Source organism: Phalangium opilio, unplaced genomic scaffold, assembly GCF_054372755.1.
Source record: "Phalangium opilio isolate 3A_F unplaced genomic scaffold, DU_Popi_V2 ptg000009l_1, whole genome shotgun sequence".
In the NCBI taxonomy this organism is placed as follows: domain Eukaryota; kingdom Metazoa; phylum Arthropoda; class Arachnida; order Opiliones; family Phalangiidae; genus Phalangium; species Phalangium opilio.
The window spans coordinates 139,154-162,414 of NW_028324146.1; the positions used below are offsets into that span (position 1 = coordinate 139,154).

A 23,261-nucleotide genomic window follows, 5' to 3' on the forward strand; every position below is an offset into this window, starting at 1 on the left:
AAAAATGTCACAAATGTGGAGAAAGACATATCAGCTTGCTCATCTTGTTTAGACAATTCCAATACTCTCCCATATTAGAATTCTATTGAGCCATTTTCTAGCAGAAGCGTATTATTAAAGGTAGAAGTGTGCAAGGCATAGTATTGATTCTTTTAAACCTGCGTCATCACGCCACGTATGAAAAAAAAATTTACGTTATCCAGAACACACGTAGTGAAATTTTCTATGCGACCTAGCGAACTTATTCATTCTCTCTATTTTAAGATAAGACTTCCAGATATAACTGGATCTTGATGATAACATAATTTTTGAATGATTTAGGTTTAGGTTCGCAAACGCGTCCCCAGCGTTAACATAAGACGCACCTAAATACAACTAATTCAAGTTATATTTCGAAACAAATTGACTACAGAAATTAATTATCTAATCATCCTTAACCAATAGACAATGCTGCGTCCATAGATAGTCGATTTAATTCTTTTACCGTTTTTAATAAACACTACATTTTTTCAAAGGGAGGTATATATTTCAGTATATATCGATATATTTATAAATACTACCAAAAGTGAGATGAGACCAGAAGTACCAAATTCTTCACTCGGCGAAGGTGAATATTCTTGATAAGACAAGAACTGTTGGCCCTCTAGTGGCGGTTTCTGAATTTTCCCTCCAATAGGTGAGACGCTCGCGGTGGTAGACGGCCGAACTAGATTCAAGGAGCCGCGTCCGTGTTACGCGGCTTTAGGTTGAGGGGAAGGGGGTAGGAAATGTTTTTGGAACTCGACCAATTTTTTTCTCTCTAGTGTAGGCGCGTGGGAAGCGGTGGCATAAAATCCTCAAGTTTGTTCACTAGTGCCAGGATCTACTACCAATGCTAGAGCCCTTCACTTCTAGTTTCATTTCACTTCTGATACTACGTGAAAAAAAAGCTTTCGCCTCACTTTAAAGCCACGTCATAACTGCTAGTGAACCGAACATATTACAATGGCCCTAGTTGGAAAACCATAATATGTAGTATTTATCCATAACCATATGGATTGTTAATCCAGTGAGCTTCAAGAAAACCACAGTAATTCCTTTTCGTTAAAAATGTCTCCACTACGTCACTATTACACTGAAACTGATGCGTTAAATGCAAGGTTCTTAAACTCGCATCCGCTTATATAGGTTGGCTTATAATGGGGGGTAATTTTTCGGAGTTTTGGAACGGATGGTGGGGGGGCACGACACCTATGTTTTCCCTAGGAGAGACGTCACTGAATGTCTTAAAAAATAAAACAAGACGTAGCGTTTTTGCCCTCGATTTTTTTCCATTCTCCTCTCCTCGCCTCTCCCATCCTCTACCCGAGAGCATGCCGAGAGTCTCGAGTAGAGTACCCATCAGCTTCGGGCCTTCGGCTCGGCCGCCGCTCGGGTTCATGTCCGTTGCATTTCATATATATTAAAATATAATGATTGACATAGTTTAACCAAGGTAAATAATTGCCAATTAGGCTATTATTTAGTATTTAAATATTTAGTTTTCACACTGTCCATGTCACGTTAATTTTAGACTGACAACCAATGTAATCTAATTTCTAAAGTGTAGTTAACCAAGGCTTAATTCTTACAGGTTGATATTTTGTATTTGATTGGGAATTTCCTAAGGCAAATAATGCCGGTTTACACTGCGCGGTTTAGCAAACCTCAGTTGAAGCAAATAAATTTTTAAAATATCCATGGTTGTGTTTTATTTAATATAGTAAGGTATCAATTCACTTTTAATATCTCAGTTGAAGCAAACACCCTTTTTAAGTCCTAAGTTCAATAGAGACAGACAAAGTCATACATACTATGAGCCCGCCTTACACGTTTTGGAGCTAATCCTAGACATTCAGCTACGTCACTCACCCCATGCAGGCTCGAGTGCGACGAATTTCGGAAGAAAGCCCAAAGTTTGAGAGAGATAGTCCCCCCTTGCGTTAAATGGCCATAACACGTTGCAAAATCAACACTGGATAAACATGAATCCTCTTGTAATAGTTATGACTAAGAACGTACTTAAAAATTAAAAAACCCCTTCGAAACCTTTACAACTAAAGCCTTGGAGGTTTATGAAGGCTTTATGAAGTATAACGTTTACTTTTCTGTAATTTTAGTTGCTTTCAATCCACTATCTAAGAGCTAATGAATTTAGTTATCAGAGGAAAAACAGACGCAACCTTACCTTTCAACGCTTTTTGTTGTAATGCTATTCGTTATCTACACCTTCGCTTTTATCAGTAGTTTCGAAAGTTACGTAATAACAGAAGGGGATAATAGTAGAAGGATGACACTCTGTATCCTCTTAATGCTTTAGTAATGTAACGTCATTCTTCACAGGCTCCCCCTTTTAGTTTGCTTTCCCGCTCATCAAACTACAAATGGGCATCGCACCGTAAGGTGAATTCCATAATTGTTTGGCACTAAATCCCCGGCAATCATCCCACAAACCTTGATTGTCTTGACGTGGGACAAAAATGCACAAGCGCATGCGTCTTACCAAATATTTAAACCCTAAGAGAATAATGATGAGGGAACTATTTATCGTGTATGTGATTCGGTTTAGTAACCTTGCTCTAAATGTAAAATGATGTTGGGAAGAATGACGTTACACTCACCCAGCTTTGTGGTACACTTCTCTCGAAGAGAAGTATTATATACTTCTGGTAATAAGAATAAGTATGACCTTCTGTTGTTATATAAATAAGAGAAACTTAAAGCATTTTTAGTAAAATCCTTGAAATATAATTAAGCAAAATGTTTCATTATTTCCTGCTAATTACGAGTTTGATACTTGACGCATTTGCGACTGAAAATAACTTTAGCCGAAGCCCTTCATTAAAATGGCTAAAAATAACGTTAATCCAAGCGCCTAACACGCGACCAATTGGTAAAAAAATCACTTGATTTACCATTTCAATCACCCTTTAATGGTTGTTGTCAAAAAAGACGGTTATATTATAAAATACGCTGGGATCGGTTACAGCTAGATTCCCACTCGACCGAAAAAAAACCGGCGGAAATCACACAGCCAACGGTAGAAATTTTAACTTACGCCTACGACTGAATTTTCAGTTTGGCGGTAGATATTTTTGGGTCACGTGACAGATTTCAGTGGTTTCCACAACATTGATTTCCCACTCTGAATTAGTATCTTTGTCCCCTTGTCGCTTAGATCGTACAAGAAGGGATATTTTCTGTCCTCCTCAGTAAAGTCTTCCTTATTAACATCAAATCTCTTTTTACTTCCGTTAATTTAATTTTGCTTTCTTGGTAGTATGTTTTCGATAAGCCTTGGTCAACCACAAAAAAATGGCGGCTATCAATCTATCTCGCGTGTGCGTGCGCTCTTGAAATTTATGACGTTGTCAGTAGGATAATTTCATTGGTGGAGACACAGGCGTAACGCCGAACACGACCGAAAAAATAGAACACAACTTACGCCCGACTGAACGGAAATTCCGTCGGACTCGGCGTAAAGATTTTTCGGTCGAACCCCTTTCTGCCGGGTTTCCGTCGTGTTTTCCGTCGAGTGGGAATCTAGCTTTAGTACGTACTGAAAATGGATCAGCTTTCCTGATAAACATTAACGCAATATGACACATCAATTAACCCAGTTTCAGATTTTTCGCGTATATTTGATTGCGTTTCCGGTTCTAGCATAACAACACTCGCTCTTTGAAGCGTACGTAAAATTCATTTGGAACTAAAATGAAATGGATGATAGTTTCGAGTGTTCTAGCGCTTTGCCTGGCAGAAATCTCTAAGGTTAAACTAGATAAACCTCAAAATGCATCGCCTAAAACGCTGGCGCTCTTGAGGATGCAAATGACCTATCTAACCGCACTAAAACAATACACATTAAACATGGAGAACAATCTAGAACAACTGAAGGAGTAAGATCAAATTGCCGCCTTCACGGAAGACACTTTTAAACCGTTTTGAACCACTTTGGTAAGGTACAAAGGATAGTTAAAATGTCCAACAATTTATGGATGTAAAATTCAAAAAAAAAACGTATCTGTTTAGTTTATATAAATTTTTATGAAAGTTGAAAATGTTGAAGCACTAAAGCTTAACGCAATGTTTTTGGTAACAAAGTGTGTTTTTACCTCTCCGAGTGACGTATGTCACGGAGAGGTTCTAATTTCGACGTGTCTGTGTGTGTGTGTGTGTGTGTGGGGGGGGGGTGTGTGTGTGTCTGTCTGTTGTTATACCCACGTGACCGCGTTCGCAGTTTGCAAATCGGAGCAAACGTGTTCTCAATTTCCGGAAATTTCGAAAATTGTATTACACTTACAGGCTATTACTCCATTGCCTGTCTAACATCACCAGCCTCTGGTCTTTGTCCATCCCACATGGACACCAGTCTGTACACACTGGCTTCTAATCACAATCGTCTGCTGCTCTTTGTCCATCCCACATGGACACCAGTCTGTACACACTGGCTTCTACTCCCCACCCTCTTGTGGTCTTTGTCCATCCCACAAGGACACCAGTCTGTACACACTGGCTTCTAATCACCACCGTCATCTGCTCTTTGTCCATCCCACATGGACACCAGTCTGTACACCTGGCTTCTAACACCACCATCTTCTGGTCTTTGTTTTTGTCCATCCCACATGGACACCAGTCTGTACACCTGGCTTCTACTCCATCATCATCGTTAAGGTTAAGACATACGCGGCGATCGGCCAGGGTTACGAGAAACGTCCGGCCTCCCTAAGGTGGGGCTTCCACCAAAGGTTCACGCAATTGCGCTGTTCTTATCCATAGCTGCGATTCGACACCCTTATATACTACCTATTTGAGTAAGGCGACGCAACCGGCGTATGCTTCATTTCAAACGCCAATATTAGTCAAGTCTCTCAAGAATGTTTAATTATTCTTTTTCAAAACGATGTAACGCTCAATAAGGCGAACAACTATCGAAGAAAATATTTAATATTAATTATATTTATTTTAATATTTAAGATAATCATGTCTCTAAACTCAAAATTAATACGGAAAGGGTAAAACAGTAGTCTATGTGTTTGTCTATATGTGTCCGTCCGTTGTTACACTAGTGCGCTGCGTTAGAAGTTCGTTTTTGTTTTGATGTGTAAAGAAATCCTTCAGAACCTTAATATTCCTGTTTTCAATAATATAAAATGAATATGTGGAAATATTTTTCGTAATTATGATGCATTTAGTACTTTTGTAGCTTTAAAGCTCTATTTCATTTTGATATTCCAAAGATTTTTTTTAATATTATTATTTAAAATGGATGTTTATATATTACTTAAGCTATACTACATCTGTTTATAGCATAATCCTTCCTAAAGTGAATACAAGCGCAACGCTACAATGTTGGTCAAATGAACTGTTATTTGTTAATAGGCCTAGTGAACCAAAAAGTAAACGCTTGGGTTTGGTTTTCGTTTCTGTAATGCAGAGACATTAACGGTTCAGAGTGAGCCGAAAGTTAAATACACTATTAAATAATTAGGCTTAGATTATATAATCATGGTGGAAATCTGGGCCGCGTTCAGCAGAGCCCAGCGCTGTTAGCAGTGTCCTACATAACGGGATTTTGTTTTTGAATTTTGACGTCACGGTGCTTAGCGCTGAGCTAGCGCGGTCTTCAAAGAAAATAGGCGGCCTTTTGGATAACGTGACGTAAAACGTGTAGTTCTCAGCTTGGCGAAAAAACCATGGATGAATCAATACAAATAGCTCTATGGGACTATAGCTATTTAATTGGCGTGAAACCAGTTGATCACGCGAGAATTTTAAGAGATATGTTAGTTTCTAATTTTAATTATAAAAGTTGTTATCTATCTCTATAAATATGTTATCATACAATTTTTGTTAAGCCTTGGTACCTTGCACGCTTTATTGCGCTAGCGTCATTTATAAAACGCCGATGACCGGAGAAAAGCTATGACGACAGAGCTCACCGGTAAACATTTCCAAAATCCGCTGTCTTTTTTGGTGAGCTCTGCTGAACGCAGCCCAGACCAGTGAAAGGTCTGATCGTAATCGGATAATAGCTTCGTGTTTTCATGCTTTTCATGGTACGCATTTACTTTCAGTGTGTGTAGCCACAAATAAGCTTTGGTGTTATGTAACGTTAACAGTCATGTTGACAAACTAAGAAAATCGTTGAGGTGAAACGAGAGGATAGTGTTTATATGGCAACCCTGTTGTGAATATGGCTTTGAACATAGAGGGCATACAGTTGAGGAGTAGAAAATTGGGCCTTTACAAACACGTAAAGGTAGTATCCCTCCAAAGTTTTATCTCTTCATTTCCCGTTTCTCCCCCATCGGATGATTTTAATGTGTACAAGTATATCATTATTGGATGTAAAATGTCGTCTGATTTACAGTATATTTGCTATGCTTTGTATACTGCTTTCATATTTCATAAATTTTAACTTAAGAAACATTTCCATATCTGGGTAAATAAGTTTGTAAGTAGTCGTCTTGACTCGGAGAGGTAATATTTTGGTTTTCCCAACTTGTTATCTATTATTATAATGGCAACAAATCGTATATACCCCAAAATTTGAAGAAAGCGGGCAAGAGGGGTACCCTTCACTTTAAACGTCAATATTAGCAAAGTTTCGAAAGATAATAGGAACAACTTTATTTTAAACGATTTAACTATTTTTAAAGTTATTTACTGGCGATTAAAATAATTAATATCATTTATATTTAATTAATTATTTAAGATAAACTTATTTCTATGTAATGACACAAGTGAGAGTTTATATAGAACGAGTAATGAAGATTGCATCCGAATCGAAACACTACACGCACATCAAAGTTAATATAAAGCGAGTAGGATGATAAGATCTCTTACAAAACGATAACATTTCCTTTTTGCAGAATATTAAATGGAAATATTTTAAATATTTTTCGGCATTACGATTCTTTAATTAGTTGTGTAGCTATAAAGCTCCGTTTCATCTTAATATTCCAAGAACATCTTTTGATATTAGCATTTCAAATTTGGTGTTTACTTTTCAATTTAGCTTTACTATATTTATATATATAGTGTAATCGCATTTCTTATATTCATTAGATATTATGGGTGTTAATTCATCATCTATCCACAAGTGCTGAAACGATTGGGTCTGTGAAATAAGATACCCTAGATTTAAACTAGAAATGACCTTGTTTCGCCTCCTCTTATAGGAGGTGTTAACGGTTCAGAGTGAGCCGAAAGTAAAATACACCCTTCAGTGATACATTTTAGGTCCTCATTAGAATAATTGAGGATACAAAGGAAATTGTTAAACGCTTAAGCCTTTGCTAAAGACCTTGGGAATATTTCGCCAATTTGAACTATGTATTTCCGGTTTTTCTCATATGCTGGTGGACCTGTGTTTAGAAAGTAAATTCGTCTCGGCTCGGAGAGGTTTATTTTGGTTTCCCAACTTGTAATTATACCTCTGTCCAAATATAGCGCGAAGATGTTTTTAAGGATTTAGGAATTGAAAACAATCGCTGTCTGGTTGAAGCCCAGGTTTTCACTTGGTCTCTTCAAGAAGTTATATCTAGTATAAATTGGCCAGATTTCCAGCTCTTTATCTCCAGTCCAAACGTAGCCTGTCCGGAGTCAATCCCCGTCTCTAAATTAGAACCAGCATCTCATTGGTTCTTGAAAACTCACGTCAGCGCGACGATGCGAGTGACGAAAATTACAGTCATATTTGTCCGACTGAGGAGAGGCGAAATAGCCCGGCGCCTCCTTTTACGTCCCCCCTTGTATTTTGAAAGGGGGACTGGGACTATGGCGCCCGGCGCCTCCTTTTACGTCCCCCCTTGTATTTTGAAAGGGGGACTGGGACTATGGCGCCCATCGCCTCCTTTTACGTCCCCCCTTGTATTTTGAAAGGGGGACTGGGACTATGGCGCCCGGCGCCTCCTTTTACGTCCCCCCTTGTATTTTGAAAGGGGGACTGGGACTATGGCGCCCATCGCCTCCTTTTACGTCCCCCCTTGTATTTTGAAAGGGGGACTGGGACTATGGCGCCCGGCGCCTCCTTTTACGTCCCCCCTTGTATTTTGAAAGGGGGACTGGGACTATGGCGCCCGGCGCCTCCTTTTACGTCCCCCCTTGTATTTTGAAAGGGGGACTGGGACTATGGCGCCCATCGCCTCCTTTTACGTCCCCCCTTGTATTTTGAAAGGGGGACTGGGACTATGGCGCCCGGCGCCTCCTTTTACGTCCCCCCTTGTATTTTGAAAGGGGGACTGGGACTATGGCGCCCATCGCCTCCTTTTACGTCCCCCCTTGTATTTTGAAAGGGGGACTGGGACTATGGCGCCCGGCGCCTCCTTTTACGTCCCCCCTTGTATTTTGAAAGGGGGACTGGGACTATGGCGCCCATCGCCTCCTTTTACGTCCCCCCTTGTATTTTGAAAGGGGGACTGGGACTATGGCGCCCGGCGCCTCCTTTTACGTCCCCCCTTGTATTTTGAAAGGGGGACTGGGACTATGGCGCCCATCGCCTCCTTTTACGTCCCCCCTTGTATTTTGAAAGGGGGACTGGGACTATGGCGCCCGGCGCCTCCTTTTACGTCCCCCCTTGTATTTTGAAAGGGGGACTGGGACTATGGCGCCCGGCGCCTCCTTTTACGTCCCCCCTTGTATTTTGAAAGGGGGACTGGGACTATGGCGCCCATCGCCTCCTTTTACGTCCCCCCTTGTATTTTGAAAGGGGGACTGGGACTATGGCGCCCGGCGCCTCCTTTTACGTCCCCCCTTGTATTTTGAAAGGGGGACTGGGACTATGGCGCCCATCGCCTCCTTTTACGTCCCCCCTTGTATTTTGAAAGGGGGACTGGGACTATGGCGCCCGGCGCCTCCTTTTACGTCCCCCCTTGTATTTTGAAAGGGGGACTGGGACTATGGCGCCCGGCGCCTCCTTTTACGTCCCCCCTTGTATTTTGAAAGGGGGACTGGGACTATGGCGCCCATCGCCTCCTTTTACGTCCCCCCTTGTATTTTGAAAGGGGGACTGGGACTATGGCGCCCGGCGCCTCCTTTTACGTCCCCCCTTGTATTTTGAAAGGGGGACTGGGACTATGGCGCCCATCGCCTCCTTTTACGTCCCCCCTTGTATTTTGAAAGGGGGACTGGGACTATGGCGCCCGGCGCCTCCTTTTACGTCCCCCCTTGTATTTTGAAAGGGGGACTGGGACTATGGCGCCCATCGCCTCCTTTTACGTCCCCCCTTGTATTTTGAAAGGGGGACTGGGACTATGGCGCCCGGCGCCTCCTTTTACGTCCCCCCTTGTATTTTGAAAGGGGGACTGGGACTATGGCGCCCGGCGCCTCCTTTTACGTCCCCCCTTGTATTTTGAAAGGGGGACTGGGACTATGGCGCCCGGCGCCTCCTTTTACGTCCCCCCTTGTATTTTGAAAGGGGGACTGGGACTATGGCGCCCATCGCCTCCTTTTACGTCCCCCCTTGTATTTTGAAAGGGGGACTGGGACTATGGCGCCCATCGCCTCCTTTTACGTCCCCCCTTGTATTTTGAAAGGGGGACTGGGACTATGGCGCCCGGCGCCTCCTTTTACGTCCCCCCTTGTATTTTGAAAGGGGGACTGGGACTATGGCGCCCGGCGCCTCCTTTTACGTCCCCCCTTGTATTTTGAAAGGGGGACTGGGACTATGGCGCCCATCGCCTCCTTTTACGTCCCCCCTTGTATTTTGAAAGGGGGACTGGGACTATGGCGCCCGGCGCCTCCTTTTACGTCCCCCCTTGTATTTTGAAAGGGGGACTGGGACTATGGCGCCCATCGCCTCCTTTTACGTCCCCCCTTGTATTTTGAAAGGGGGACTGGGACTATGGCGCCCGGCGCCTCCTTTTACGTCCCCCCTTGTATTTTGAAAGGGGGACTGGGACTATGGCGCCCGGCGCCTCCTTTTACGTCCCCCCTTGTATTTTGAAAGGGGGACTGGGACTATGGCGCCCATCGCCTCCTTTTACGTCCCCCCTTGTATTTTGAAAGGGGGACTGGGACTATGGCGCCCGGCGCCTCCTTTTACGTCCCCCCTTGTATTTTGAAAGGGGGACTGGGACTATGGCGCCCATCGCCTCCTTTTACGTCCCCCCTTGTATTTTGAAAGGGGGACTGGGACTATGGCGCCCGGCGCCTCCTTTTACGTCCCCCCTTGTATTTTGAAAGGGGGACTGGGACTATGGCGCCCGGCGCCTCCTTTTACGTCCCCCCTTGTATTTTGAAAGGGGGACTGGGACTATGGCGCCCATCGCCTCCTTTTACGTCCCCCCTTGTATTTTGAAAGGGGGACTGGGACTATGGCGCCCGGCGCCTCCTTTTACGTCCCCCCTTGTATTTTGAAAGGGGGACTGGGACTATGGCGCCCATCGCCTCCTTTTACGTCCCCCCTTGTATTTTGAAAGGGGGACTGGGACTATGGCGCCCGGCGCCTCCTTTTACGTCCCCCCTTGTATTTTGAAAGGGGGACTGGGACTATGGCGCCCGGCGCCTCCTTTTACGTCCCCCCTTGTATTTTGAAAGGGGGACTGGGACTATGGCGCCCGGCGCCTCCTTTTACGTCCCCCCTTGTATTTTGAAAGGGGGACTGGGACTATGGCGCCCATCGCCTCCTTTTACGTCCCCCCTTGTATTTTGAAAGGGGGACTGGGACTATGGCGCCCGGCGCCTCCTTTTACGTCCCCCCTTGTATTTTGAAAGGGGGACTGGGACTATGGCGCCCGGCGTCTCCTTTTACGTCCCCCCTTGTATTTTGAAAGGGGGACTGGGACTATGGCGCCCATCGCCTCCTTTTACGTCCCCCCTTGTATTTTGAAATAGGGACTGGGACTATGGCGCCCGGCGCCTCCTTTTACGTCCCCCCTTGTATTTTGAAAGGGGGACTGGGACTATGGCGCCCGGCGAATACAAAGGCATCTTATACCTTCTCTCTGAGATACTGATATAACTTCTTGGTCTCTTATTGCCCATGTTGGTTTTCTTTAAAAATTAGAGTTACGCTTAGCTATCGTCTTTTGAAACTAAGAAACGTTTTATAAAATTAAAGGTAGCGTTTTGATTAACAAAGTTTTCTTAATTGTTTTTATTATTTTAAATCGATTACAAAATACTTGTCTGGCTATATTATTTTAAGAAACTACAGATATTTCATTAGAAAATGTGATTATTATTAACAGAAGGGGATAATAGAAGAAGGATGACACTCTGTATCATCTTAATGCTTTAGTTATGTAACGTCATTCTTCCCAGGATCACCCTTTTAGTTTGCTTTCCCGCTCATCAAACTACAAATGGGCATCGCACCGTGAGGTGAATTCTATAATTGTTTGGCACTAAATCCCCAGCAATCATCCCACAAACCTTGATTGTCTTGACGTGGGACAAAAATGAACAAGCGCATGCGTCTTGCCAAATATTTAAACGCTAATATAGTGTAATGATGAGGGAACTATTTATCGCGTATTCGTTTTAGTAACCTTGCTCTAAATGTTCCGATGTTGGGAAGAGTGACGTTACGCTTACCCCGCTTTGTGGTACACTTCTCTCGAAGAGAAGTATTATATACTTCTGTTATTAATTAAAAATGTACCAATTTCAAAACGGTTTCAAGGTCTCAATTGTGAACAAGGCTATAACCCCTATCTTCATCTACATGCAATTGTTATGGCAAATGAAGATTCTTCTGTTTCAGATATATTAATAAATCTCTGACAATTTACAACAATTCCGAAACAAACTATGAACAGTTTTTGAGTCATCCAATCAACAGCTACTTGTTGACTAGGAGATCTTCCATCGACATTGCTGATCTAGAAAAACTAATGACGAAACCTCACCAAGGTAAGCTTCCTCCCCGCGTTTTCACGTCCTGAATAAATTAAGTTACTCCGTCAAAAAGGCGTCTTATGTTTTCTACGAATCGGTTTTAACATAAGAAAATAATACATAGCTCCCTATAAGTATGAAACTTTCCATTTAAGCCACGTAAGCAGCATTTTCTTCCATTGAAATTTGTAAACGGTTTCTAATGCCACCTATTAAGAGTTTTTGGCGTTAAAAAGATGAAATATTTGCTTAGAAAATTTTCAAATTTTACATTGTAATTAAATAGTTAAAGGCCTAGAAGTTATTATTATGATAATTATAACTGATTAAGTACATGTCAAAATTATCATAATAAATTAATAGATGGCGCGAGATTTTGACGAACGAGGCTAGTGCCTACACTTGTACGAGGTAAGGAGTATCCCCGGCCCATCGTGCCTTTCTCGGACACCTTAGGTGGCGGAGGCGGTTTCGCCCCCTTTTACTCGTAGTACCGAAACTTCTCCCCACGGGGCGTAAAAGTGTAAGCGCGCCAAACTTGGGAGCAAATGCTGTAGTATGAAAATGTACTACGTTTCATACTTATAGGGAGCTATATATTATTTTCTTATGGTTTTAAGCAATACTTTTTTCAAGAAAGACCAATCCCTAATATGTTCACCAAATATGGAAAGTCTTTGTTCTTAACCTACAGCGATAATTTTCCAACAATGAATTTCAGAGTTGAAATCAATGGTAGAGTTCTTCCAAAACCTTGGCCACCTACCAGTTCAGGAGGAATACATCTTGGCGGTCGAAGGACTGATGTCTTTACAAGAAACATACGTTCTCGACTCAAAATCATTATCCAAAGGCTACATTAAAAGCCAACACTTCAAAAATTACCCTGATGTTAAAGGGGAGCCCTTAGAAGGTAAGTTTCAACACAATATAAAAAGTATTAAGATTCAGTACCGGTAGTGGGAACAAGCAGACCAAAATGTTCACTGAAAATTGTCATACAAAAAAATCTTTCAAGGATGTGAGAGTTTACTAACGAATGCAGAAGGTTTGACAGTTTGACTGGCGGTTTTAATAATAGTGCTTCTTAAAACTTGCAATGGCTGAAAGCAGAAGTTTATGACTTCTTATCCTGGGAAGTATTGGACTCTAACCATATCCGGAACCATCTCTGTTAGCCAACTTCTTATTAGGTCCGATCACCGCGCCACCTACGGCATTTCCCTCATTTTGAGTTGGCAGGCTGATTCGCGCGCCAGCAGCGGGCAAGAAACGAAACTTTAAGGTGTGTCCTGTGGTTTGAGGTAACGAATCAGAAACGGTGACAAGAACAGCTGTTTTAATAGAGTCTACTAGAAATTCCGTTCAAACTAGTGTGGGGTCCTAGGCCCACGGATTGTAATGGATTTTCAGAGAGTTCTAGCCAGACGGCTTTTCAACGATTGGCGCTGAAGAAGTTTTGAACACGCCCCACAGTTTGAGAGCCACAGCCTCTCGGCGTGGGATTTTTTTCAGTAGATTAGATCGTTTTCCTAGTGGGGAGGAAACTTTCGACCCTCTTTTACGATTGCCATAGGCAATTTTGACTTGCAGGGATGGATACTATATAATGCCTTAGTGTCCAATACTTCCAAGTCATCAACTTCTGCTGAAAGTAATATAAGAAAATGAGGAGAGGGTGTTTCATGCTTTTCACGATACTTTTGAGCCAACCAAAAATACTGTTCTATACAAACGACAAACTTTAATTTTTGAAATATTTACCAGAAACGCCCTGAAAAGAAAGTTAAAAAACTTATACCTATTTAAGAGACACTGAAAAAGTTAAAGGGAGGGTGAAGTAGAAAATCAAGTGATTTTTTATCGATTCTTCAACTAATTATAAGACCAGTCTGCATAGTCAAACATTCAGGAAATACCAGCTCCGAATGATTTTAAAATTCAAATTAGGTTCCGATTATAAGGATAATTTTAAACAAGGACCTCCGACCAATCGCGTAACGCCCTGCCTTTTTATTAACAAAATTCTCGTGGCACGCTCCATGTCTCGCGCCACGATTGTCACGTAGCGCGCGAATTTTATCAATCTCGTGCTAAATTTCATTCAACACGGAACGTGCCACGAGAATTTTGTTAACAGGAAGGCAGGGCGTTACGCGATTGGTCGGAGGACCTTGTTTAAAACTATCCGTAAAATCTGAACCTAATTTGAATTTTAAAATCACTCGGAGGCTGTATTTGCAGAATGTTTGACTATGCAGAATGGTCTTATAATTTGTAGAAGAATCGATAAAAAATCACTTGATTTTCTACTTCACCCTCCCTTTAACGAGTTAATATTTTCTACTGTTAGGCCTAAGTGTAGCCTACAAAATTTTATAATAGGATGTTTTCAATTGGATGATAATTTATAATAAATTTGAATGTAGCTATCGATTGCAAATGGCTGTCCCACCAATATTTTGAAGAAAAACTGGAGAAAAATGAATTCAGATCTGCAGAGTGGAAAGATATTGAAAACATACTGACTGTAAATATAAATTAAATTCATTTAAATTAGTCAAATTTCACATCTAACTTTGTACGTTTTCCAAATATATTTCAGTATGACATATTGGAATCAGAAAATAACAACTCTGGTAAGCATTGGTGCAATATGCAGGGATAATTTCAAAATATATGCCTACACGTCAATGTAGAGTAAGTAAATGAGTTGTCGCAAATACCTAAAAAATAAATTTGATCAATTCAGTTCTGTTCCATTGCAAGAAAGACGTTTCGTGTAGCTATTGTTGACAATGCAAAAGTCTGGGTTTGCTAACTTTCTAGCTTAATTTAGTCGTACAATTAAATAATGTCAATAGACGGCATATAGAATAAATAAGTTTGAAACAATTAATGTACTGGCTTATAAGCACATGCTAAATAAGTCGGATGGCCAACAAATAACTTCGGTTCAATTGGTTTTCTTTCATTGACGGTATTTGCGACGTCTTATTTTGTCTTTTATCTATTGTGATTGTACTGGTAGCCAAGCTTGTATTAGGAGTTTCTCCTTTACTTGGCTGCCACCATGCTCAAATGGGAAATAAATTTATTATTATTATTATTATTATTATTATTATTATTATTATTATTACTCTACAAGCGTTGCCCTTGTTAATCAAGGCCTAAGCACGGCGCCGATTTTTATTTTTCGGTTGGCAATTTAAGTTGCCGAATTCTCTTACCCGAGAGAGCGCTGTTAGCTGGACTTAAAGGGTCTCTAAAGAATTCGGCGGACCGTTGGAAATATTTTTTGAAAACGTCGTTATTAACGTCACAATCCCGGGGGGGGGGGGTGAGCAAAACGAAAGTCTTTCCTTCTAGCAAACGCAGCGGGGGTCTCGGACTCTCGCGTGTCAGAACTGGGGAAACGCCGAAGCAGGGCGGATCACAACCAATCACAAGAGAGGGGATTATGGGTCGGGTGAGTTTTTATAAAAAAAGAAATTCAACGGTCCGCCGACCTCTTTACAGTCCCTTTAAGGAATTGGAAATGTTAATTTTCGCACGCGTTTCGCTCCAGCTCGCAATGCCATCTCGAGGTAAAATAGTGAGAAAATAAGAAGTCGCGTCTCTTAAAAGTCGCCCCTTTTGAAATTACCGCGAACAGGCCTTGATTAACGTAGGCAGCGCTACAAGCCCCTTACATGTCAGGGAAGGTATCAAGACTGCTCATCAGCGAAGGGTTTTACATTAGAGAGAAAAAAATTGGTCGATTCCAAAAACATTTCCTACCCCCTTCCCCTCAACCTAAAGCGGCCGAACACGGACGCGGGTGCTTGAATCTAGTTCGGCCGTCTACCACCGCGAGCGTCTCACCTATTGGAGAGGGAAAACTCATAAACCGCTACTAGAGGGCCGACCGTTCTTGTGTTATCAAGAATATTCACTTTCGCCGAGTGAAGAATTTGGTTAGCTCAGTACTTCTGCAGTTTCATCTCACTTCTGCCTGTATTAAACAAAAAGTCCGATTTTCCATGATATTTAAAATCTTTTTTTTTTCATAACATCTAAAATCTTGTTTTTCACAAAATTTAAAATCCGATTTTCCATAATGAAATCTCCTGATATAAACCGTTTCAAAATTGCTTTATTGATGTACAGGTAACCTTGTTCCCGAGAAACCAATACTGGAAACCAAGCTTTTTTCAAATTTGTTGAGTCAAGAGCAAGAAACCAGTCAATTCCATCGATTATGTCGTGGTGAAAAATTAATTGTAAGTATGGGCAGAAGTTGATGACCGGGAAGTATTGGACACTAAGGCATTATATAGTATCCATCCCTGCAAGTCAAAATTGCCTATGGCATTCGTAAAAGAGGGTCGAAAGTTTCCTCCCCACTAGGAAAACGATCTAATCTACTGAAAAAATCCCACGCCGAGAGGCTGTGGCTCTCAAACTGTGGGGCGTGTTCAAAACTTCTTCAGCGCCAATCGTTGAAAAGCCGCCTTGAATATCCATTACAATCCGTGGGCCTAGGACCCCACACTAGTTTGACCGGAATTTCTAGCAAACTTTATTAACAGCTGTTCTTGTCACCGTTTCTGATTCGTTACCTCAAACCACAGGACACACCTTAAACTTTCGTTTCTTGCCCGCTGCTGGCGCGCAAATCAGCCTGCCAGCTCAAAATGAGGGAGATGACGTAGGTGGCGCGGTGATCGGACCTAATAAGAAGTTGGCTAACAGAGATGGTTCCGGATATGGTTAGAGTCCAATACTTCCCAGGATAAGATGTCATAAACTTCTGGTATGGGCTGTAAAATATGGGGAAAAATTAAATGGCCATCTTTAAAAAACATAAACTCTACACAACAGTAGAAATTTAATCGCTGACCACCTATTTTAATTTGAATTGATTATGATAGTAATATTGTGGTGATTTAGTTTACTAGCTAAGCAACCCGGGTGTTTTGTGGATCAGGAAGCCGGAAAGAGATTCATTCTCTTTGTAAAAGCAGGAATGTATGGAGGGGGGCTGGAATGGCTAAAGCGGCTCCCGGTGTTCCCTTGATGGTGGAAACATATGGCGAGGCCTTATTTTTTTTTAGAAGTGTAGCTCCTCCCCCATTGTCTGCTTAGCCATCTCCTGAAGGCGGTAAATGTCTAGTCGTTTCAAACGACGAGGGTGGAGTTAGCGGAAGAATTTTCACTTTTTGGCAGCCAATGAAAATATTTAAGCGGGAAATAATCGTATTTCGTCAGTCTATAACGTCTCTAACATAAAATAGGCCACGCCAGTTGTTTCCAAGATCATTTCACGCCTTTTAAGATTTGACCTTAGCCATTCCAACTCCTCTCCATTCATTCCTGGTAAAAGTTAAACACTTAAAAGTCTTTGGGCCCACACCTGGAAAATATATGCATGAGTTTTTTTAGAAGCAAATGGTTTACAACTTTGAATTTCAATAAAATGATGCTGCTGAATTGCGACGATTCTAGAATTGGACGTTATGAACATGATAGGGGCTCGTCTTCATCCCAAACTTGAGGAACATAAGCAAATCACTGCAATCATGCATTTTGGTCAAATTCTGAAACGAATTTTGACTGTACTGTCACAAATATACAAAGAAACGTACCAACATCTTTGTTAAATATATGCACAGGCTTAATCGGGTGTACAATTGGGTAGTGTTTCCTGTGTGTGATTGTAGACCCTAAACACTTAATAGTCTTTGGACCCTCTCCTATGAAATATCTGCAAGAAGTTGTTTTTAAGAAACGAAAGATGCTTATTTATTGATTTCAAATAAAGTGAAATTCTACGCATCTGGGATAAGACGAACTATACAGTTAGGGGTTCGCGGACCCAACTTTGAGTAACTCCAGAAAACCACTTCTAAAACCTTCCCCTTGTGTTACCATGCAGAAGTGAGATGAGACTAGAAGTGAAGGGCTCTAGCATTGGTTGTAGATCCTGGCACTAGTGAACAAATTTGAGGGTTTTATGCCACCGCTTCCCACGCGCCTACACTAGAGAGAATAAAATTGGTCGAGTTCCAAAAACATTTCCTGCCCCCTTCCCCTGAACCTAAAGCCACGGAACACGGACGCGGCTCCTTGAATCTAGTTCGGCCCCCGTCTACCACCGCGAGCGTCTCACCTATTGGAGAGGGAAAATTCAGAAACCGCTACTAGAGGGCCAACCGTTCTTGTGTTATCAAGAATATTCACTTTCGCCGAGTGAAGAATTTGGTTAGCTCAGTACTTCTGCAGTCTCATCTCACTTCTGATATCAACTATGAAGTTAAGTCAATTTCGGTATCGGATTGTGAAAAACTAGAAAAACAAGCCACTTTCTTATTATATTGCATCGCGTAGGACGCTTCTGTGGAAAAGACACTCTCTTGTTTCCTCTTCAATGGCTATGATGCGTATTACCTTCTGCAACCGATTAAGCTGGAAGTTGCGTCTAACGAGCCCTTCATCGCCATTTTACACGACATCATCAGTGACGAAGAGATGGAAGCTCTGAAAAGTTTAGCAATACCCATGGTGCGTGTTAAACAGATAAGAGGCCAACATATACCAAAGCAGAAGTCCATTAAATTAGCCAAGGAAGTAAACAATTACAATAGCTGGTATAGCGTACGTCTCTGCTGGGGTAAGAACTCCTCCTATCTCCACGAATAGGGGCTTAAATGTTTCCCCCTTTCCCAACACAGTTAAAAATATCGAGCTCCACTCTAGGAAGTCTTTCTTGACGTGAGCGGGGCGTGACTTCTTCAGCCTATGAACGCTGCATCTCTAAAGGGTAGATTGTTTGCTTTATAAAAAAATAAAAAGGAACGGCCACGGTCGTTAAATAGTTTTTTCAATAGGTTTATGAAGAGTCATTAAAAACTGAATGACCTTGACTGTTCCAAAATTCACACCCCCATCCCTTCTCCTGATTCTATGCTAGAGAGGCCTCGGTTTTACAGTGGAAGGGGCGTTTTCCGGGCCCTTTAGAGATACAGCGTTCATTTTCAGCCAATAGCTGTTTCTCTTCCAGTAGGGCAAATTTTGGAGTGCAGGTCGCACCTAAACCGGAGATCTTAGAAAAGTTATCGCGAGGTGGCGAATGTGTCGCCCTTCTTCAGTATTGCTACACAAGAGAGGGGAGTCCCAAACCCCGCTTTTGGTTACTTCCTAGGCTAATTTAATGGACTTCTGACCAAAGTAACGCAGTTTAATAGAATTGTGTATGTAGATGCAACCAGCACGTGGAGTCGACGCTAGTGGAGCTCTTTTACTTTCTTATGGAAGAATTAGCCATACGTAATGCTTTATTAAAGTGTTTCCCCAATGTTATGTGCCGACGCGTTACTGTGTAGAATGAGATCTATTTACTACGAGGGGGTAGACACGTTGGATCTCTGTGTATACCTGAGTTCAAAAGAGTTCAGCTTTGACAGTGCATTGAGTTCAAAGTATTCGGAACTCAGAGTTCAGCTTTGACAGTACATTGAGTTCAAGACATATTGTACACCTGAGTTCTCAAGTGTCTACCCCCTCGATTTACTACCAAAAGTGCATGCCACCAAAGAGAATATACCAAGAGGAGCCATTCACAAGGCTTTTGAATTGCCCGGCCACGGTTTTGGAGTAACTAGATCCGGTTTTTGTTAATTGGCTAAGAAGCGATGCCTTTCATTGGTTAAATTATGTCGGCTGCTTATTTTTGGTGGTGGCAAAGGGTTGATCTCCGGGTTGGCCGTTAACGTGCAAAAGGTAATTTCTAAGCAGACAACACGGTCACGTGAACAACCGCCGGAACTAGTTTCTCCAAATTCGGAGCCGGTCCCTGTTTACAAAGTTTCTGCTCCTCTTGGTATATTCTCTTTGATACCACGTGGTAGTGTTAAATTATTTTAGGTCCACAAGTAATCGCGCTGCCTTTAATGTTTAAAATTGCTCTGATTTCACAAGTAAAGAATTAACACTGGTTGCCATGAGCAAAGAGAATATACCAAGAGGAGCAAAAACTTTGTAAATCGGGACCGGCTCCGAATTTGGAGAAACTAGTACCGGTTGTTCACGTGACCGTGTTGTCTGCTTAGAAACTACCTTTTGCACGTTAACGGCCAACCCAGAGATCAACCCTTAGCCACCACCAAAAATAAGCAGCCGACATAATTTAACCAATGAAAGGCATCGCTTCTTAGCCAATCAACAAAAACCGGATCTAGTTACTCCAAAACCGTGGCCGGGCTATTCAAAAGCCTTGTGAATGGCTAAACTTTCTGCTCCTCTTGGTATATTCTCTTTGCTATGAGAAACTGGTAAATCTGTATTTGTGGAAAAGAGTTAATTATAAATATGTTTTAATCTTTTTAATTTTCCAACATTTGTAATTTGCAGAACGTTTGTAACTATGAATTCGAGTGCAGTAACGAAACGTTTAGCAAATAAACTACAAATGATGACTGGACTACGAATTAACGACACCGATTGGAGCAGCGAAGAATTCCAAGTAAATCTTTGACGCTGAATTTAGCTCGGAGTTGATGAGAGAATTATAATGAGATAAATTACTCGATAAAACCAGAAGTGAGATGAGACTAGAAGTGAAGGGCTCTGGCATTGATAGTAGATCCTGGCACTAGTGAACAAATTTGAGGATTTTATGCCACCGCTTCCCACGCGCCTACACTAGAGAGAAAAAAAATGGTCGAGTTCCAAAAACATTTCCTACCCCCCTTCCCCTCAACCTGAAGCCACGGAACACGGACGCGGCTCCTTGAATCTAGTTCGGCCCCCGTCTACCACCTCGAGCGTCTCACCTATTGGAGAGGGGAAATTCAGAAACCGCTACCAGAGGGCCAACCGTTCATGTGTTATCAAGAATATTCACTTTCGCCGAGTGAAGAATTTGGTTAGCTCAGTACTTCTGATGTTTCATCTTACTTCTGATAAAACTAAGATAAAAGTATTGGAATAAAAATAAGTAGTAGCACCTTGCGCAAGAAAACTTAATTAGATTTTAAAATTAATTAAGGTAAGATCACGGTGAATTAACATCAACTCCCAGTAGAGCGAAATTTTGAAGATTTTGTTTTGACAGTACAAAATCTCTCGGTATATCAAACGTTCTATAATATAAACTTTTGAAATTATTGAAATATTATTTTTGTATTTATACATGCTAAGTAATGGGCATTTATCGTGACATGTTTAAAATTTGACCATTTAAATGAGACTTTCTGACAATCTATATCTAACAAGTCCAAGACTTAATGGAGCAAATCGCTAGCAGTCAGAGCAATCTACTTGAATTTCTTGTCAGTGAGAACAGAAATATATTACTTTACACGAAGTTCACTTCTCCCTACCTCGCGCCGGCCATCATCTATGAAGTATTTTTACAGGCTAGAAACGGTACCGTTCCTCCCGAACAGCGAGGCAGAGAGGTGAAAATAAAAACACTAGCGTCGCGTAGTGAGAAAAATGTGCTTTTCTTACAATCGTATCATGGTTGTATCTTATGCAGCGGCTTCTCACTTGCGCGAAATACAGTTGAATCCCGCCGTTTCTAGGAAACGTCAGATTATCTTGGCAGTGGCCATTTATCACAGTTCTCTCTCGAGAGAGGAAAAATTTTCTCTTCGCGACTAGCGCGCGTCGGGAGGGGGAAAAAATTCATGCCTCTTCACTCTTGAAAAGTTTTTTTTCGGGTTTTCTCTTCATAGATGATGTCCACGGTACTAACCATTATTGAAGTGAACTTCGTGTAAGGTAATATATTTCTGGTGAGAATGATAAGCTCCGAAAGCCGTAGTTGATTCAACCGCTTGTTGACCCAAACGTTGATTTCCTACAAACTTTCCTATACTTTCTATACATGCAGGTAAATAATTACGGGACTGGAGGAGTATACAAGCCGCATTACGATTATTTTCAAGGAAATGATCCACAGACAGTAGCCATGTTGAAAGGCAGCGATGGTGATAGAATGGCTACCTTCATGTATTACGTACGTCAAATCGCATTCATACAGTAGACCCTTTTCGGAAGTCGGGTGTAAAATAGCGTCTGGTGACTGGCCACGTGGTTCTCTTAAGACGGAACTTCCGGTATGGGCATCCAAAGACGTTAGATATGCCTTCAAACAAAATGACTGGGGTCAACTGATAACGTCTATCTAATGTTTATGGGTCCACATAGCGGACGATCCGTTTTAGCCCTTTATCAAGCAGACGAAAATGCGTCACCTCTTTTTGAAAAAGTCTTTACTAGTGTGCTCACAGAGAGAATTTATAATAGGGAGTGGTTTACTAGTGTGCTCACAGAGAGAATTTATAATAGGGAGTGGAAACTGAGGAATATTATGTAGCTCAAAAATGACGTGATCAACAAAACTGGCCAGGTCTATTTCCGGTACTATTTTTTGTGGCCCCTCCCTCAAGGGTGGGTCTAGAATGTTGCGGGAGGGTCTAGGGGAGATGGACACTACCTTTTTAGGGAAAGAGGAACATCTGACTTAAAATAACTCCAAATGGCGCCAGTCGCATTCGAAATAGCCCACCCTTATTGGGTAATTGTACAAATAACAGTGATTGAGGGCAAACTTTTGGAGATTCATGTGACCGGAAATTTACCTGTCCAGTTTTAGCGTCGCAGCCTACTTGTTTGAGCTACATTGTATTTAGCACTGTCAAGGGCAAGAACTTTCACTCCCTATTATAAATTCTCTCTGGTGCTCATGAGCAAATGTCGTTTTACAGTTGTCTGATGTGACTGCTGGTGGGGCGACTGTTTTTCCCCGAGCTGGTGTCTCCATTTGGCCGAAAAAAGTACGTGTTCTATTTGGAACAAACACAATCTGCAGGGTAAAAATGTAAACCTATATCCAATTGGATAACTAACATAACATCGAGTATGGAGCAAATTATTTGATACGGTTGGGTTTAAAGGCAGACAGGAAACTCTTCTCATTTTCACTCCCTTAAAACACATGGGGGGGGGTGACGTCATTTTAAATTTTTTTGTTTAAACGCAGGGCTCTGGTGTTTTCTGGTGGAATTTGAAGGGAAATGGTGACGCACTCGAGTTAACGAAACACGCGGGCTGTCCCGTCCTCTTTGGCACAAAATGGGGTATGTTTTATGATTTTTTTTTCACTTCAGGTTTAAATTTTATTTTTTTGAAGTGACGAACGTCTGGATTCGCAGCAATGCTCAAATGTTTCGCAAGAAATGTCATCGAAATCCGCATAAATCATTTCGCGAAATATAATTTTTTCACCATATTTAATTTAAGCTCCTGCTCATGCGCACTTTTTTCTATTAAAATTTTAACACCTATTAATTTGGTACGACTTTTTTGTGACCAACCAACCAAGCGCAACTCAACCATGGAAATGTACCACA

General features: G+C 41.7%; 3 protein-coding genes and 1 long non-coding RNA gene across 6 annotated transcripts in view; all 4 read left to right on the forward strand.

Annotated features, from left to right (window-relative positions):
- LOC149712155 (glutamate receptor ionotropic, kainate 5-like) overlaps positions 1-23,261 on the forward strand; it is an 83,002-nt gene that overhangs the window by 12,227 nt on the left and 47,514 nt on the right. The gene's annotated exons all lie outside the window — the stretch shown is intronic.
- LOC149712157 (uncharacterized) lies at positions 1,137-1,956 on the forward strand. Of its 2 annotated transcripts, none has more exons than XR_016370251.1 (3): positions 1,137-1,474; positions 1,613-1,746; positions 1,811-1,956. It is a non-coding gene; the product is annotated as an uncharacterized LOC149712157 (long non-coding RNA). The 2 variants fall into 2 exon arrangements; XR_016370252.1 differs by having other exon boundaries at positions 1,613-1,741.
- On the forward strand, positions 3,407-18,543 carry LOC149712158 (prolyl 4-hydroxylase subunit alpha-1-like). Its single transcript, XM_089849341.1, has 10 exons — positions 3,407-3,917; positions 11,729-11,877; positions 12,584-12,775; positions 14,292-14,392; positions 14,468-14,501; positions 15,232-15,331; positions 15,431-15,449; positions 15,518-15,566; positions 16,012-16,124; positions 18,232-18,543. Exons 1-10 carry the CDS (start codon positions 3,733-3,735, stop codon positions 18,541-18,543), a joined length of 1,254 nt encoding a protein of 417 aa, XP_089705467.1. The 5' UTR covers positions 3,407-3,732.
- LOC149712159 (prolyl 4-hydroxylase subunit alpha-1-like) lies at positions 19,092-23,157 on the forward strand. Its single transcript, XM_089843357.1, has 6 exons — positions 19,092-19,170; positions 20,254-20,365; positions 21,740-21,865; positions 22,617-22,685; positions 22,892-22,988; positions 23,042-23,157. Exons 1-6 carry the CDS (start codon positions 19,103-19,105, stop codon positions 23,125-23,127), a joined length of 558 nt encoding a protein of 185 aa, XP_089699483.1. The 5' UTR covers positions 19,092-19,102; the 3' UTR covers positions 23,128-23,157.

Bases quoted from the DNA above. Each gene is read 5' to 3' on its own strand.
- LOC149712158 (XM_089849341.1), top strand. From the start codon at position 3,733: ATGAAATGGATGATAGTTTCGAGTGTTCTAGCGCTTTGCCTGGCAGAA. The intron at 12,776-14,291 runs GTAAGTTTCAAC...ATTTGAATGTAG, and splicing joins TAAAGGGGAGCCCTTAGAAG to CTATCGATTGCAAATGGCTG. The intron at 14,502-15,231 runs GTAAGCATTGGT...CTTTCCTTCTAG, and splicing joins ATCAGAAAATAACAACTCTG to CAAACGCAGCGGGGGTCTCG.
- LOC149712159 (XM_089843357.1), top strand. From the start codon at position 19,103: ATGCAACCAGCACGTGGAGTCGACGCTAGTGGAGCTCTTTTACTTTCT. The intron at 22,686-22,891 runs GTACGTGTTCTA...GTTTAAACGCAG, and splicing joins TCTCCATTTGGCCGAAAAAA to GGCTCTGGTGTTTTCTGGTG. The intron at 22,989-23,041 runs GTATGTTTTATG...ATTTTTTTGAAG, and splicing joins CCTCTTTGGCACAAAATGGG to TGACGAACGTCTGGATTCGC.